At 49.1% G+C, this 18421-nt stretch overlaps 1 protein-coding gene across 2 annotated transcripts in view; it reads right to left on the bottom strand.

The window, feature by feature from the left end:
- The window catches only part of PKNOX2 (PBX/knotted 1 homeobox 2), a 3383295-nt gene that overhangs the window by 23961 nt on the left and 3340913 nt on the right, over window positions 1–18421 (bottom strand). For both annotated transcript variants that reach the window (XM_078683923.1, XM_078683924.1), the window contains one exon: window positions 15718–15837. In XM_078683923.1, coding sequence (XP_078540049.1) covers window positions 15718–15837 — 120 coding nt within the window. The remainder of the gene's footprint in view (window positions 1–15717; window positions 15838–18421) is intronic.

The following is an 18421-nucleotide window of genomic DNA, read 5'->3' as shown; positions in this document are numbered from 1 at the left end:
TGTGTGTATGGCATGTTTGAGTTGCTGGTAGTGCAGGAATTCCCCATCGCCCATGTGAAACTCCTTCTGTAGGGTTACGAAGTCCACCAGCTCCCCCTTTTTCCATACATCCCCCAGTGTATCTATGCCGATCAGACTCCATTGGCGCAGGTCCCGCAGTTACGCCACTTCCCGAAGAAAGTCACCTTTCCACAAGGGCGTATGTCCCGTACGTTTCGCCTCCCACCCCAGTAATTTCGTTGCCCTTTTCCACACCTCTACCACCACAGCTGTCTGAGGGGGCAAGGTCTGGTTGCGTCTAGATTTGGTGTACAGGGCGGCCAGGTATGTATCTTCTCCCAAGGCCATGCGATCCACCCGATACACTGGTTCCTCCAATGGGGCATATACCCAACTGTTTATGTTGACCAACTGCGTCGCCCAGTAATAAAGATGAATGTCGGGCACCGCCAATCCCCCCTCATATGGCCCGCGCTGCAGTTTTTTTAACGCTATTCTAGGCTGCCCTCCACTCCATAATAATGAGCGTTGCTCCGCCTCAACTGTTTTAAAAATGTGCTCCGGGATCGGGAAGGACGTGCTCTGCAACGCGTAGAGCAAGCGAGGCAGCGCCATAATTTTGAATGAGACGGCGTGGCCCATCAGGGAGAGTGGGAGGGTCCTCCAGTGCATTACGTCGCTGTGTAGACGGTCCAATTGCGTCTGTACGTTTAACCGGAGGAACTCAGTGTCGGATGGTGTGATTCAGAGCCCCAGATACCAGAACTCTGTACGCCAGATGAGGCCCTCGCCGTCTTCCGTTGCTTGAGGCTGGGGGCCCGCCAGTACGTACCCCAGTGATTTGCTCCAATTGATGCAGTACCCGGAGTATATCCCGAATTCGCGCAATATGGCCATCAACCTTCGGATGGACTCAGACGGCCTCTGGGTGTACAGTAAGATATCTTCGGCGTACAACGATATACGTTCCTCCCAGCCACCCCCCAGGTCTATACCCCGTACTCCTGGGTCCGTGCGCACCCAATGCGCCAGGGGTTCCAGCGCAAGGGCAAAGAGGGTCGGGGAAAGGGGGCAGCCCTGCCTCGTGCCGCGCCCCAGTTGGAATTCTCGCGACATAGCCCCGTTAACTCGGACTCTCGCAGTCGGTTCAGAATAGAGGAGCCTCACCCACGCGTGGAAGTTATCGCCAAATCCTAGCTTCTCCTTGACAGCATATAGGTAGCCCCATTCGATGCTGTCGAACGCCATGCGGGCGTCGAGAGATAGCAAGGCCGCTGGCACTCCCGGTCACTTAATTACTACCTGCAGGACCCCAAACAGGCGTCACAGGTTGAGGCGCGTGCTCCTATGGGGCATAAAGCCAGCCTGGTCCGGATGGACCAGTGTTTGTCTCACTGCGCCTAGTCGCGTGGCGAGGATCTTCCCGAGGACCTTCGTCTCAAAGTTGAGGAGGGAGATAGGTCTGTAGGAGCTGCATGCATCCTTCGGCTTGCCCTCCTTGTGGATCACCACGATCGTCGCTTGTCTTAGATCTCACCGAAGTTGCCCGCTCTCCCGCGCCTCGTGAAGCATATTACATATGTACGGTTGGGGCCCGGAGCCTTACCCCTCTGCAGATCCCCCATGGCCTCTTCTACTTCTTTGGCCGTGATATCGGCATTGAGGATATCCCTATCCGCAGGCTCCAGTAGGGGCATCTGCATCAGGGCCAGGAAGTAGCAACACTCCTGCTCACCCCTGGCGGTCTGAGAGTGGTAAACCTCCTTGTAATAGCAGGCGAACTCCTCCGCAATCGCCACGCTTGTAGTGCCCACTGACCCGTCGCACTCTCTATGCCCGGCACCCAGCTAAGCTCACGATCTTTCTTTTCCAGCCAGGCGATCATTTTATTCGCCTTGTCACCCAGGTCATATACCAGTCGCTGGGTGGCCAGCGCATGGGACCGTGCCTGCTCCGTCGTGAGGTCCCTCAATTCCTTGCTGAGGAGGCGTGCTCTGTGCTGCCTGTCCTGCCCTTGTTCCTTGGTGGAACCCACCTCGGCCTCTAGTTCGTGGAGCTCCAGCTCTAACTATTCAGCCTGCGCATAGTTCTCCTTCCTCCGTCTCCCCACCTCCGCCTGCACAAAATCCCTAGCCACCGTCTTGTACGCTTCCCAGATCACCCCGGGGGAGGTCACAGACCCTACATTATCCTCAAAGTAATGTTCCACCCGTTCCCGAAATCTCCCCTGGAAATCTCTGTCTTTGAAGAGGAAGGCATCGAGCCGGGGGGGACATCCGGTCACGCCCAGGCCCCACCATCTGGACCCCAACCGGTGAATGGTCTGATATCCCCCTGGCTTTATGATGTCCGCCCCTAAAGAGGCTCAACCCATCATTACGTGTGAGGATATAATCGATCCTGGAGGACGAGCCATGGGCCGCGGAGACGTGGGTGTATTGTTTTGTCTGCGGGTTATGTGCCCTCCAGAGGTCCACCAGACCCAGCGCTTGCGTGAAGTCCCTGAGATGATGCGCCCCACCACCACCCAACCTAGGGGGCAACCGGTCCATCTCCCCGGCCATCACATCATTCATATCTCCTCCCAGGATCAGTTTTCCCGTGGGCATCTCTAACAGCACCCTGCCAAGATCGGGGAGTGTGGATGTGTGGAGCTTTGGGGGAATATAGAGGGAGCACAAGTTCAGCGTGTGGCCTTCCCATTGGGCAGACAACGCTGCATAGCGACCCAGGGGATCTAGCCAGCATCTCCCCAGGACCCCCGGCAGTGAGTTTTTGATAAGGATCCCCGCACCCCTGGAACCCGTAGTAAAACCAGAGTGGGCACGCAAGGTATAACCAAATCTGTCTAGGGCCTTGCAGCGGTTACCCAACAGGTGTGTCTCCTGTAGGAGCACAACGTCAGGGGCGAATCTACGGAGGTATTGGAGCACCACTGTGCCTTTGATTTTGTTTTGTAGGCCATTAACATTCCAGGATACTATGTCAATGTGCTTTGTCTGTGTCGTGTGCAGCCCAGCCATCGGTCCCGTCTATGATGTTGAGTGAAGGCCAAGTTTCCCTTCCCCCCTCCCTTCCACTTACTGATTGTGTAAATGGAGTCAGAACAGGCATGTTAAGAAACACATGCAAACAATAAAAATACGAACTGGAATAAGCTTCCCCCGTCCCCCCCTCTTCGGCCCCCCATCCTGCTACCCTGCTACTCTGGCCTAACGCGCCAGACATCCCCAACAAGCAGAGTGCCTGTATCCCTAAAGAAAGATGAACGGTAAACTCAGTGGTAAGTGGTACGACCAAGAATGCTTCCCGGGGCACCCGTCCGACCCCCCTTTGTGCATAGCCTCATCGATACCATCATTTGTCCTGATCAGGAACAGCGTCACGTTGTAACAGGGTATTACCAGAGGGCCCCACTTGGGCGCCCAGCCCCCGCTGCACACAAGTGACAGCGATTTTACTCTGGTGCCTCGAGTCAGTGTCTCGCATGATCCCCTCAGGTTCAAGTCCCCCCCGTGACCCCGCCAGATCAACAGCCACAGTCCCCATATACGTTACATGTCCATGAACTATGGCAGTGCAAGTCCGCATGGATCTCCGCTTCATCTCAGCTCCGGTGACGCCGAAAGGCTGCGGGTCTTCCTCCCATTCTTCGGGCGTGGGCTTCTTTGTCGCTGTCGCGCGTCCCCAACTGATCCCACAGAGGAGGCTGGGGACCTGGGGCTGCAGTTCTCCAGCTCCCCTCCCGCTCCGTGCCCCCCCGTTTTTGGCAGCGCTCTTCAAGCCAAGCATGTATCTCCCCTGGGGTGGTGAAGAAGAAGGATTTCCCATCTGCCAGGACCTTTAGCCGCGCCGGGAAGATTATCATATACTTGTATCCTCGTTCCCAAAGACCTCTCTTGAAAGCGTCGAACGAGCGGCGCTCCTGCTGGACCTTGAGCGAGAAATCTGGGAAGAAGCAGATTGTGGCGTTGTCCACCCGAATGTCTCCATGTTGCCGGGCCGCCTGCAGGATCGCATCCCGATCCCTATAGTTGAGGATCCGCACAATAATGGTGCACGGCTGCGCCCCCGGGCGTGGCGGCGGGATCGGTGCCCTATGTGCCCGCTCAACAACGAAAAATGTAGACAGTTGTTTCGGCTGCAGACGGCTGAGCACAAGATCCTCTAGAAACAGTTCCACGCTAGCCCCTTCCATTTTCTCCGGGACCCCTACCACCCGGAGGTTATTTCTTCGGGCCCTCCCTTCTTGGTCCTCCAGCCGTGCCGCCATCTGTTTCTGCTGGTGTGTGAGCTGTTGGACCTGCTGCTGTAGCTGCTTCGTCGCGCCCTGTAGCTCCGTGACAGCTGCGGCGTTCTGTGTGGCTTTCTCTGATGTCTTGTTCAGGTCTGCCCGCTGGAGCACGAGCTCTATAGACATTTTGTCAATTTTGGACTCCAGAGTTGTGCCCAACGATTGTATGGCTTGCATTATGGAGGCTCATGTGGCTCCCCCGGGCTCTCATGTTGGGGCGGGCCCCCCCCTCTGCTCCGTTGTGTAATTGTCCATTGTGTTGGACTGAGTCGCCGTTGCCTTCTTGTTCCTCATTGCCGTGTGGGTAGCCACTGACCGTCACTAGGCCCTTCGACCTCCTTCCACACACCTCCCCCCGTCCAGAAGGAGCCAGGGCAGCCCCAGGCGGGCCGGACCACCGCCGGTAGTGTCAGCCGGTGTCCCGGCCATCAGGAACGTCGTCCGATGGGGTGGGGGGGCCTCGCTGCGTCCACCAATTCGCCATCCACCGCCGGTCCCCGGACTCGGGGCTCTCCACCACAGATGGTAGTGCAGTTCTGTTTGCTCCCGCTGCCTCTGATCCTCAGGGTCGCCCGACAGGGCCGTCCAAGTCTCTACGCTGCCTCGGCGGGCCACGTGGCCGGGACCGTGTCACTTCAGGCCAATCTCCCTGCCACCAGAGTCAAGGGGGGGGACCCGTCCGCTCCCCCGCAGCACAGGCACACACTGGGGGGGGCCAAGACTCTGCGACCCCCGCTGCGCCCTCTTCGATCCCGCCGTCCGCGCACCCGGGGGGGTCCCCAGGGGTGGGTGCTGCTCTTTCTTTTTGGGGGGTCGCCCCAACTCTGCGACCCCGCTGTGCCGTCTTCAGCCTCACACGGGAAGCAGAAGCCGTTCTTTGTGTCACCGGGGGTCGTCGCAGCCCCGCGACCCCCTCTGCACCTTGCTCTATGCCGCCGTTCGTGCACCCCAGGGGGGGGGGAAGCGTCCCCCAGAGGCGGGCGCCGCTCTCGTTACTTGGGGGGGGTCACTACAATGCCGCGACCCCCACTGCACCGTCCTCAGCTCCGCCACTCCTCCTCGCCCCCCGGGCGGCTCGCTAGTTACGCGAGGCCGGCCCTCCACACTTAGGCCGTAGGAGGCTCGGGATCGCCGCTCTACTGTTCCTAACCCCCCGGGGTCGGAGCGGTCACCAGAACACACCGCCGGGTACCGGAGGTCATCAGCTCTCCCGCCCCGGTAAAGGACTCCGTGGTATCGCCGTATTCATTCAGGATTTCTGGGGGTCTGTTAATCGCCGCCGGAGCACCGCAGTATTATGCGACCAGCTTAGTCGCCTCCAGGCCACGCCCCCCAATGCATGCATTTTTAAGCTCCCCGGTCTTCTGCCTTTTTAGTGCGCATGCGCGTCATTGTGCGCATGCGTACTGCGTAATTTGCCATTCAATTAAAAAAGTTCTGTGGCAGCCTCTCATCATGGCCGCTCGCCGCGCAAGAGGCATGATCGCCGATCGCATCGCGGTGGGCGGCGCAAAACACTACTGCAGGCATCTCACACTGGCCAGCGAGCGGGGACCAGGACGAGTGGCCAGCAGCCTGGATGAAGAACAGGCTGCAGAGTATTCGATGCACAGTGCAGTCACGGACCGCATATATATCTCAACAAGTAAGTGATGAAATTGTAATCCTCCACCTCAGCCTTTCAGCAGCGTGGAATCGTAGAAAGAAACTATCAGTTTGCAGGTAGGATCAGCAAATGGAATGGTTTTGGGTATAAATTCGCTAGTGTCACTGCTGAAAAAAATCCCAAGCAGGCCTTTGCAACAAGTTATGAAATAATTTGTATAGCATATCGTAATGTGAATGCAGAGCCCACACACTGCCCATATAAACAGAGAGCTCCCTGAACACATTTGTGTTCAGATTATGGGCTGTCACAGCTATGACAGAGACACTGGCAGGCACTGACCGCGTGAGATGTGCTGAATTAACGTCGCTGGAGCTGAAAGTAATTGGACCAGCAGCACTGGCGGGGTGCTAGCACTATTAATAAAATTTAAAGCACATTTTGAAGAAAAGACAGATACCTCACTGAGGCACAACTTACTTTGTGAGGTGACTCAAGGAGCAGCAATTGTATGGGCCGCACCTTGCTGGAAGGACTGCCGCCACAGCAAACACCGTCCCGGCATGATTGTGTGGCTTAGCCGCTGCACAGGAAAAACTAGTGTGCTGCTGAGCAGCAACTGTGTCACAGTTTAACAACAAGTAAGTTACAACAACACACTACATAGTCAGTGGCAGCAGGCTGCCTGGCCAATAAGTCCTTACTACTAAGTGCTTTCAATGAGGTGGAGCCCAAGCAATTAAAAAACTCAGAAGGTGTGTCAGGAGAGACAGCAGTCCTGCGGCCCGCAGGTTTTACCACGGTCTTCAGAAATCAGATCTTGCAGATAAGCCGACCTCAGAAGGATGACGGGACCGAGCAGCCCTACCTGAAACTGTGTCTGAAATTAAAGATCTTGCAGTGCGTGCGCTCGGCTCCACGCTGTGTGTGTCAGTGTGTGACAACAAAAAGTTACAACGCACACTACAACTTGGTCAGTGCTGAGTGGCAGCAGGCTGCCTGGCCAAGTTTTTACTACTAAACTTAAGTGCTTTCAATGAGGTGGAGGAGCCCAGTGAAAAACCTAAGGTGTCACGAGACAGAGCAGCCCTCCCCTGCAGCCTGCAGATTCTGAAATCAGATCATCAACATCATCTTATCTTGCAGATAAACCTCAGAAGGATGACTAGACAGAGCAGCCCTGCCTGAAACTGTGTCTGACAACAACTTAGTAAGACTACAACTTCACAGCACATGACTACAATGTACGTCAGTGGTGGCTGCCTGGCCATTCATTACTTACTAAAATCTCTCTGTGACTGTCTCACAGTCACACTGCCGGTGGGCGGCGGCCACTTTGGTGAGCCGCACGGGGTCTCCTGTCTCTCCCGCCATCATCTGGAGGAGGATCACGATCTTCCTGATGCGCAGGGACATTGCTGAGACTGACAGTCAGTGAGTCACTGCAGGTGAGTCGATGATGCTGCCATTACGGTCTTGTCCCCGCCCGGCCGCTAAAAGTATGCGCAGGCTGAGGCAGCAGGTACTCAACTAGTCACTGACTGTCTCTCTCGAGTCCCCCGCCGCTCTAACGGCCAGGGACCTCACTTCCTGTGCAGGCGGATGTGATGAGGTTACATTCAATCATTATAATCCCCCCACGCGCCACAGCAGCCAGTAGCAACCTCTGCTGAGCTGTGAGAGGCCAGCAGGCCCCGCGAGTCTTCGACAGAGTGAGCCAGTCCATTTATTGACAGCCACGCCGCGGAAGCATGACGCCAAGGACTGGGAATTAGCCAGGGCAGTCGCAGAGATTGTAACATTGTAGCACCTCACTGACTTCTCAGAGCCACGGAGACAGATTTAACTGTTTACTGTCGGAGTCAGCTCTGCTGGCAAGTGAGTCGGCTGTGCAGCGCCAGGGAGCAGCAGAGCCTGCACACAAGTCAGCACGAGTTTCTAAAAATGCGTGACATTGCATTTCACTGCGGTGATACAGAACACCACACTGAAATGCGTGATTGTCAAACCTAATGCGTGATACTTGGCAGGACTGTTAGTCGGTGACAATATACAGGTAGGTTAGCACGTACATGCATACAACATTGTTATTGGTAGCAAGAAAACGTGGCAACCAAATATGGAAAGTAACCCTGTGGTTAATGAGGTAGCACTCAGATGCAGCATGACCGGGCCCAGTCAGGTTGTGTGTTAGGTGCTGGTGCGTGGGGGAAGTCACATCCTGTGTGCTGGTGTGGGAGGCAGGAGGCTGAATTCTTTTTTTATTTTTTTTTTACCTTATTGCATTAGCAAACGATTATGCATGTAACTGAGTGATGGCATATTCTTGTTGCACTTGCTATGCTAATAAAATTTCTTTATGGGCTAGCTCAGGTAATTTAGCCCGCGTAAAAGTGTCACTCATAGTCATTGAATTGTCACTCAAAATTACTCTGAAATAATCAAAATGTCACACATAGCAATCTGAAACCTTGGCAGCTATGTTTGGGCTACATTCAAGAGAAAAGGAGAAATCATTGTTCTATTTCGTATTTTTCGTGGGGTGTGGCTGGGGAGAGAAAGAAAGTCAGGGGTGTGATTTTCCACCTCTGCTCGACCTTTGGGATTCTTTACAGGTGCGGTGCTTTGCTTGAAAGGTGGGAGCCCGTCCCTTAATTGCAGCCTTCGAGCATACTGCTTCTTTTTGGAGAGGTGGATGCAGGAGTCCGCCTCTCCACTGTGACCTTTACCAATTGTGACTTTCTTTTTTAAAATGTGTGAATGGGACCCAAATACCTGTGACTTTGCATGATAGTGAGGGGTTTTAAAACCCTGCATGGGCCGTTGATTGAGGCACTTGCATGTTGGGGTAGAGATGTACGAGCCAACAAGTTGAAAGGGGAGCCGAACTAGAGCCGAGCCAAGAGATAGCCTGGCTCTTAAACCCCATGTACGAGTCTAGCTTGGGAAATATTGTATATGTAAATCCTGCAACACATATCATGCTAGAATATGATACGGTGTCTTGAAAATAAAAATACTGTATTTCTTTAACATGTGAAAGTGTTTCAGATTGGAACATCAGATGATATCACTGTATTTAAAAGTATTTATTGCAAGTGACTTGATCCGCGAAACATTCCTGCTCCTCCCTGTTAACATTGTTAGTGAACTGAGAGGCAACTAAATTGTCATGTAAACTCTATGGCCTAGATTCTTATTAGAGTAAATCAAACACGTGTTTTTTTTTGCACATCCTGCACACAGGTATTTGAAGATGGCCTCTCTCTCATGCATGAATGAACAAAAAGGAGAGAAAAAGTGTTTGTCTACGCCACTCAATTTGGTCTAGGTGGCAAGCCAGGATTGATCCCGACTTCCTGGAGCTATCTAGCCACGAGATGGTAATCTTTTTCCCATCAAAAGTAATACCCAGTCTTTAATTGTTGCCATATGTGATTAGAGTCTAGATGACTGTCAGAAAACACTTTTAGTTTTGCAGTTTTATTTAGCAGAAAGCAAACTTTGCCCAATGACATAAAGTGACTTAAAAAACACACAGACTACGTTACATCTTTTTTTCTCAGCACAGGGACATTTGACCAGATTTAGAGGATTTAAGCAAAGGCTGAGATTTGAACCTGGTTCCCAGGGGTGTAGCTTCAATTGGATCAGCAGGTGCAGTGGCACTAGGGCACGTAAGCCTGAGTGTCCCCCTGAACCATGATTATTTCTGTATTTGACAATTCAAACAGTAGCTATGGGTGCAGGGGGCTGGCTCCTTCCTTGCACTAGGACTCGTGATACATTGGCAATGCCACTGTTGGTTCCCCATGGGCCAGGGTCGGCATTTCTAACCACTAGACAACCTCGCCATTTGTGAAAGTTCGGCTCATTTCAGATTCAGGCTTCCAAGAACACTTTGCCTCGAGGCATCAGTGGCTTTCCACCACTATTTCAACTCACATGGGTCAGGCTCCATGGAATTTAATGCTTCATGATTGTTTGTTTGGGAGCCTACCTGAATGCAGTTGAAGGTGGGACTTCATTCTGAAAGAGGTGGCAGTGGGAATTTATGTTTTAAAGCATGATCTTCTTATTTGACTGCTTAGAAGTGTCAGTAGGAGTCTCCCCCAAAACTTAATCCTGATTGGGTGACTGACACTTTATTATCTCTTATCCATTGTGATACCACAAAAACTTCCTTTGATAGCAGGAACCCCTAACACGATGAAAGAATCTCTTATGGGAGGTGTGGTGCCGCGGCCAGGGCGACTGACGCTGGAATCTGGGGACCACGATTCGATCCCCGGCTCCGGCGGCAGGTTAGCCCAGCACCATGTGACTCTGGGCAATAGCTCGCTTAATCTTCCCGACGGCCCCCAGCGCCTAGAGACCCTTACAGGTGATTGTGCGCTTTACAAATGTGGACTTTATGTGTGTCTTGGACAGCAAAGCTGTAAATTAGGTGAGGCAGGCCCAGGAACGATAGCCATCATCACCAAACTTTACATATTTTTTCACTGTATACATTATGAAGCAGAGGTATAGACTTTCTTGCTCTCCCTCACTATCTGCTTTTCTTACTCCCCTTCTCAACTCATTCCTTTCCTGCTCTCCATTCATGCTCTCCCTGCTTTTCTTCTTTCTCTTTACGTTTGCTATCTACTAACTGCTTTTCACTTATATCTTTTTCTTCCACTTTCCTTTCTGTCCCCTTCTACACTCTTCCTCTCTAGGTACACTTTTCTTCCTGTCTACTTTCCACTCCTACCACGTTTTATTCTCATCATGTTTTATTTGTTGCACTCCAATCTCTGCTTTCCCCAGTTCTCTTCATTCTTCTTATACATTGTCTGTCTTTGGATCCCTCCCCAATCTCTCCCCCCTTCATCACTCTCCCTTTTATCTGTTCTTTCTTCTTAAACCTATCTTTCATGACTTCCACCTCTTCCTTCCTTCTCCACTGTTCTACCCTACTCCTCCACATGAGATAGTGTTTTCACATTGTAATCGAGGCCTGGTACAATGTGAGAATGTTTTTTTACGTGTTGCTTACACAGCGCAAGCGCTATGCTGGCAGGTCTATTGTTAACTGTTCAGTATGCTTACAATCTACCCACAGCACACCATTTGTTGTTTTCGTTGTTATTCTCATTTGCAATCTCTGAACGCAAAGTCCCTTGAGGCTTCCCTTCCTTTCATGTTTTAGCTCCTTTCTGCAGCATGAACCACATACATGTGCTCTTCCTCATGTTTTTTCTTCCTTGTCTTTTTGCATTGCATATTTTTTTTATGTATTTACTTTTACCCATACTGACTTGCTGTCACTCTACTGTACAACATGACTGAAATGCATTGGCAAAACCAATAGCTTTCACGTATGCGAGAGCATTTGGCTTTACCAATGCTTCTAAGTTTCATGCAGTACTACTATCAACACACTCTGCTCCACACCACTCTAACTCAGCTCACTCTACATCATTTCACACAATGCCACACTGCAGCACTCTTCCACTCCATGCCACTACCCTGTGCCACTCCACACAAGTGGGAGCAGGGAATGGGTGCAAACTGCATGTTAAAGCTGATGGCTGACAGGGGGGGTGAAAGGAGACTTGTGACAGATGGGAGGTGTAGTGAACAGGCGGGAAGAAAGGACATGAGATGCATGATGGGGATGGTTGAGAATAGGGGCAGGTGGCAGGGGTGGATAGGGGGCAGGTGGAGATGGGTGACATAGAAGAGGTTACATGAAGGGATGACTTACAAGGGACAAATCATTTTAAAAGTGGGGTGATTTTGGTGCCAAGACACAATCACAGAATGGTGACGGGATGGTGCCATGACAGAAGGGAGACTATGTTGGGTGCCAGGAGAGGGATAGACTGGAGTGAGTGTTGTGAACTGGGTAGTATTAGCGGCAGCAGAGAGCAGTAATTGATGATGGGGTGGCTAAAAGGAAGTGACAAACAGGAGGGATGGTTGTTAGAGGAATGAAAGGGTGTTTAACCAGAAAGCATATATAATTAGTGAAGTTTTGACAACCATTGGAGTGTTCTTATGCTAATTTGAGGGGAAAAAATTCAGTTGCCGTCTGTGATGGGGAAACAAAATTGAACCTCCCACACTTTTCAATACAAAGTTCACGCAGCATTTCAAAATAAGAGTAGCCTTTCATTGCAACATTCAAAGATGGAGAGCTGAGGTGTGTGACTGAAGAGTCTAGGGGCTTGTGGAAGTTGGAGAGCACAAGTTACAAGGTGGCTACCGGACGTCCTCTGCCTTGTCATTAACATTGTACAGGGTAAGTGCCAATCGGCTGGGCCTTGTCTGCGAACGAGAGAGTGCCACCATACCTTGTTCTGTATCCGTAGACATGCATGAACGGTGACTTTCTCTATGATGACTTCGGCGTGCTTTTTTCAATTTCACATCGAGAAGCTCCGCTTCAAATGATCTATTACCTGGGTTTAATCACCAGTGCCAGTAGCCACATTCGTTGACTATCTCACCTAGTCACAGGGCTCAGGAGAAGGCAGTGATAGATGCCAACTCTGCCCGTAGTGGCAAAACAGCGTTCCCCCCTCCCAATGCTAAAAACCAGCAGATGAAAAAAAAGATGATAATGAAACAATTTATCATTGTATTTTTCCTTAGCTAGGCCAAGTGGCCCGAGTCTACGGCAGGGCCATCCTCTATGAACAATAGCAGGGAGAAGGAGTGATGGGCACTTTTAGTTCGCTTGGTGGTTTGGCTGGCCAACCTAGGATGGCCAAACCAACATGCACACTTACATTTCTCTAACCCAGCTGTGCTGTATTTACAGGTAGAGAAAAGCCACAGACTCATATGCCTTAGTGAGCGTTAAACCAGTCCGCTCAGGCCAATCCTAGTGATGCTGTCATGCTGGGTAATAGCATGAGAGCAGCTTCAGGATAGGGTGTGCAGTCTGGGAGCTGGGCTGCGCTCGTGGAAGAAACTGGACAGCGGCAGGTAAGTCCTTTTTTCTTTTTTTAAATATCCGCTGCCCTACCACTTTCGATTGAAAGCAGCTACCACTGGAGTGGAGACTTCAACATAGAAAGTTCTAACACCAAATATTATTGAGTTTAAATAGATGAACCAATACAGATTTGTGTATGCTAACTCATATTGTACCTCAGCTGCTAGCATTCTCATTTACTTCATTCTTCCTGATCGTCCTATCAGAAATACTCTAAATGTTTACACTGTTGTGGAGTCCCTCGTGCTTTCATTCACATAACAAGGTCTCCCACCACTGCAGTGTCCAGTTATCCATGCACTCCCACTCCTGCTTGCTGCTCTCATGCTCTTCTGTTTCAAACCCTACCCCAGGCCGTGTGATTCTTTCCCAGTTGTCTCCTGCAGTCTACTCAAAGGACTCACGTCCACTTCTCCCAGGAGTACTAATCGGGGAACTGCTGCCGTCCATGTGAGGGGAAAAGCAAGGCAGCCTGGAGCACCATTTGGCTTCGTGGCAGCAGTAAAAGGTAATCTTTTAAAACATTGAAGGCTTTGTCGAGTGCCTGAGGGAGTAGTGTTGCTCCCGTTGCCAACACTGGTGATATGCTGACCCGCACATAATGGTTTTCCTTGTCAACCATTGCATGATACCCAAACTTTGGAAAACTTTGGCCCTGTCACAAAAAGGGTCATTCTTGGCCATATATGAGCATGCATGATATGTTGGCTACCTCTGGTAAAATGCTGGGTTGGGTATAATGGTAGGAATTCCTGTCCTGTTGTTGGCTTCCATGATATGATGGTGCCTGTCTTTCGCATATGCAAAGTGGTGATTGACCGTAGGGTTTTGTATTTTATTTTTTAACGTTTTATTGGTACCACAGTGGCTACTGCGCTGGGTACCCTAGTACCAGGCACTGATACCGGGGTACCTGCGACCCAATCTTCTTATTTTCTGTTTTTACCTGTTTTGAATTAAAGTGAGGTTTCGCAAAGGCATGCCTATCCTGACCCCTATGTGGCCTTTCATGTTTTTTTCCCCTTTCAGGATTAGAGGATTGAGATGGCTGACCCAACATTCTCATTTTTGTGGCCAGCCAATCAGGGTCCACCCTTCCACTTTGAATGGGCCAATCACAGATTATCTGGCACCAATGGTTTAGTTATTTTTAAGTTTTAACTGGTGTTTACCCTAACATAACATGTACATTTGTAATGCACACGTTCAGGGAACAGGTATCTTGTTGCTGATTAATAGATGTTTATTGTTACCCAACTCAATGGTACTCATGTTATCAACCTCAGGATAAAAGGCTGAGTGGATTGGGATTTGAACCCGTTGCAGTGAGGTCATTTATAGACTCCTACAGTAGATGCATTAGTCCGTGAAGATAAGAGACCAGCTCATCATGATCTCCATTTTGAGCGATGTCTCCAGATATTGCTCACAAAGATACCACTAATCTTCAATTAGCTTTCACAATATATGAGACTAGCCTTATTTTGCTCTTGAAATAGCACAATAGTGTTCAATTACCATTCACTTTAAATTCTGCTAGTCTTATTTGAGTCTTCACAATCATTGCTGTTAGTATTCAGATACTGCTCACAAAGAATACCACTAGTCTTCAAACAGTGGTCACAATCAATGAGACTACCCTTCATTTTGCTCTTGAAATAGCACAAGAGCTGCAAATAAATGCTAACAGAATACTACTAAGCTTCAAATACTATTCTTCTAGAATATTACTAGTCTTCTTTTAGCAATCAATTGAAGTGTTCATCATGTATTTGAAGGGTAGTTGAGTAGTTGAGTAGAACTAGTATTCCCTCATTTGCATATTTCGGCTTGTGGGCATACTACTTAGTCTTCATGCATACTAAATGAATACTACATTTTAATAGTAAATGAATACCACTGTAAACACTGAAATCACACTAAATGAAGAGCTTCCATTTTGGTGAGGCCCTGAAAGACTGGGACTCTGGGCCAGGGCCCACTTTGCCCATGCCTGATGCTCAATGCACTCCTAATGTAATTCAACACTGCACATCATATTTTCGAGTCGCCAAGATGCTTTAAAAAACACATAGCAGGTAAATGGTGTCTGATATTTGCAGACCGTACAATGGGTAGTAAACAAATTGTTCGCACAGATTTATAAATAGGACAAAATGACATGTAGTGCACATTGTGGCCAAATTATTGCAGGGGCATCTAGGGAGGGACCTGAACCAAGAACCCTGTGTGGGAAAGGTGCATACAATGTATAAATCAATGTAAACCTGGTCCGATAATACATGTGTTGAAAATTACGAATTAAAACTAGATATGGCTCCAACCCCGTAGTTGTAATCAATTTAGAGTGGGCAATTACCATTTGCAGATTTTAAACCATTTGTTCATGTTCTTTAAATAAATAATCAATAAAAAGGGTTTCCACATGTTCTTTGGACAAGGCAGAGATGAAGGATTAGTGTAAAGATCAATTTGACCTAGTTGTTGAAAAGACTGTTTAATATATTTCTATCTACTGCTAAGCAGTCGTTCACCAAATCGTAACCCATAATAGTAAGGGGGCAAGCTGGGCGACATCAGTTAGATCATTTAAACCAAATTCTGCAAGGCCTATATAGGTGGATACCGAGTTCGGAACTGATAAAATACAGCTCACAAATCTATTTTCAATGGACTGGAGTTGCCCCACATTTACATTACCCCATACACCAGGACTAATATGTCAATGCCGCAACCAATAGAAAATATTGGTCGCCAAAGAGTAAACATCCCACCTTAGAATGACAGGTTAATGGGTTAACGCCCCAGTGCACACTACTCCACTTCTCTCACCATTAGATGCTGGAAAAGCCAGGATCGCATTATATTGGTCGCATGCTTTGGCAGGACTCCCCTTTTGTTCTTGGACTTTTTATCTTCACTGTCAAGGAGCGCGGTCAGGTCCAGGTTAACCTACAGGGCAGGAAGAGAGAGAGAAGAAGAGCTTACAAACAATGCAGTAAAAAAGGGAAGGGATTGTGTTCCCATGGTGATGTCGTCGCACAAAAGTCTCCGCTTCCATGGCGACAATGCCAGTCCGCGGAAAATGTCTCTCACAGCAGCACTGTGCAACCACTGCACTGAAATACTTCTCATGAAACGGGGGATTACTTGTTTACCGTGAGTGCGAAGAAGTTGATGTTACAGCAAAGTTTTAGCTTCTGCTTTAATGTGAGAATGTGCCGTAGCTGCTTAAAATGGTGAACACTTTTTTTTCTGGAAGAAATATTTCAATAGGACTACTATCTGAAACGGATACTATTTTAAATAAGAGTGCTGCTGGAGAAGCAAATGCATGCTATGCCTTTTGGATTGTTTTTCATTTTGTGATGCTATTTATTCCTTTGAGGTCTCAATCAGAGATGGACGAAACAATCAATTAGGGCTCTATAAAGTTAGTTATAGATTGTGGGACACGTTTTATTTTATCCATATGGAATATTATATAGTGATTCATTAATGTTCACGTTGTATTAGAAGTGGCTCCTGCTAAACAGACGGCTTTACAATGGTGTTACATTAACCCTTGGAAAGTTCACTTGCCAAGAGATAGCACAATTTCGTAAGATATAGGGAATGGTTTGGCAGGGCCCAACACATGTAGGTAGGGCGTGAGGGCGTTGCTGCATAATAACAGAGAATCCTGCATTTATTCAACATATATTTTGACAATTTTAATTTTTCATTAATTTCACGATTGTCCAAGAATTCTTAGGATTCATTTCTAATTTTTTTTTGTCTAAATACAGACATGCACACACAAAGTGTTTTACACACAGGATAACTCAGATTGGCACAAAACAATGACGTTGCATTCAGTGATACTATGCAAGACTCTTGCAGTTTTACTGGGGCCCACTCATTCTCCTGTGCATCAGAACACTTCCTTTATTCACCTGAAGCAGGTAGGAGACAGCCTGTGTTCTTACAGTCCTTTGGGAACAAGCCTTATTAACAAATCCCAATTGTTCTGCTCCAGAAACATGCCAGTTTTTAGGTCGAGCGTACAACGCTTGCGCTGTCCCTCAGCGACCTATTGTGTATACTTTAGGAAGAGAACTTACCCAATTGCTTGCTGATCACTTTTTATTTGTCTCGGTTATTGTCCTTTACAAATACTTGCTTGCCAATGGTCAATCTGCTGTCAATCCCTCCTTCTCGTTTCTGTTTTTCTCCAGTGCAGCACCGACCAACTTCTACATCCTTACACTTTAGGTATTTATTTATTCGTTTAGGGACTACTTTTCCTCTTCTTGTTTACAAACTCAGGGCAGCGACTTAGTGACCACTTTATGGACGTTTCAATATAACTTTCTAATCAGGGCACAAGTCCTAAAAAAATAAGTGGGGGTACGCTGACGTCACCACAGGAAGTGACGTCACGAAAGGTGGCTTGCACTCAGTTGCAGTTTAAGGTTATTGAGCACCCGTTAAAATAAGTGGAGGGACGCCGTCCACCCGCGTGGTACCCCGACTCGAGCCCTGTTTCTAATATGCTCCATTCCCCCGGCCTCCCCCCCCCTCGCTGCAGAGACGCTGTGCTTCATTATTCGGATGCTGGCGCCGTTAACTCCGTGTGCCTTTGTTCCCCCCCCCATGGCTTCTAGTGCACGCTCTACTTAATCTCGCCCACATTTTCACTTAAACAATGGCAGGCTACATATTCTCTTTTGAAAACGTCGTTTTTCTTTAGCTCCATGCCGCACTTTCAATTAAACAATGGTGGGTGCCAGGTCGGCACACACGTCTTAGACGTGAGCTTCTTAAAACTCCGGTAGGACAGGGAGATTCATAATTATGATTTTAATTATGTGTCAGGATGAAGCTTGACAGTGACTGTTATCCAGCCATACCTGCTTTTCAAAGACTTTCTGTTGACAAAAGAGATGCAGTGCCTTCCAAGATCGCTTTCGTTTTAAAACAGATGGAAGCACTGAGACCGGGTAGAGCTTACTCCGGACATACTGTAAAATGCTCACATGCAGGGGTCATACACGCGCTGTGAGCATGAATAAGGAGCGGGACACAAGTGACTCGTTCTGCAACGCGGTCCCAACTACCGCCGCTGGGCCCCGCCTCTTTATTTTATAACGGCACATTGTGTCATGTGCCAACGTCTAAACTTACGCTCAGTGTGGAGGTGAACTGGACCGTCACCGAGCACTTGAGAACATTACATTCCTCTTCAACTAAATTAAACACAATACCATAACATCAAAAAATCTGTTACCAGTTCAGGATGAGTCCCACTCCGCTACATGACACAGCTCTTGGTCCCAGCCTCCCATGTGACTGTGGACCATCACACGAAGAATCCTGCCAGGCGAGATGAAGGGGCAGGATTGCTCCACAGGTGATACTGGGAACGCTCTTCTCTGGATGGGACTGGAGACGGAACTCCTTCTCCCAGGGCACAGATGCCTGGAGATCTCGGTGGGGAGTTGGATAGTTCGCCTTCAGGACCTCTTTGTGGAGATGGGGACTCTTGGCCTGGCAT

Source organism: Lissotriton helveticus, chromosome 3_1 (genome assembly GCF_964261635.1).
Source record: "Lissotriton helveticus chromosome 3_1, aLisHel1.1, whole genome shotgun sequence".
NCBI lineage: Eukaryota > Metazoa > Chordata > Amphibia > Caudata > Salamandridae > Lissotriton > Lissotriton helveticus.
The sequence above is the reverse complement of the archived record's forward strand: the minus strand, read 5'-3'. Positions and strand labels throughout refer to the sequence as shown.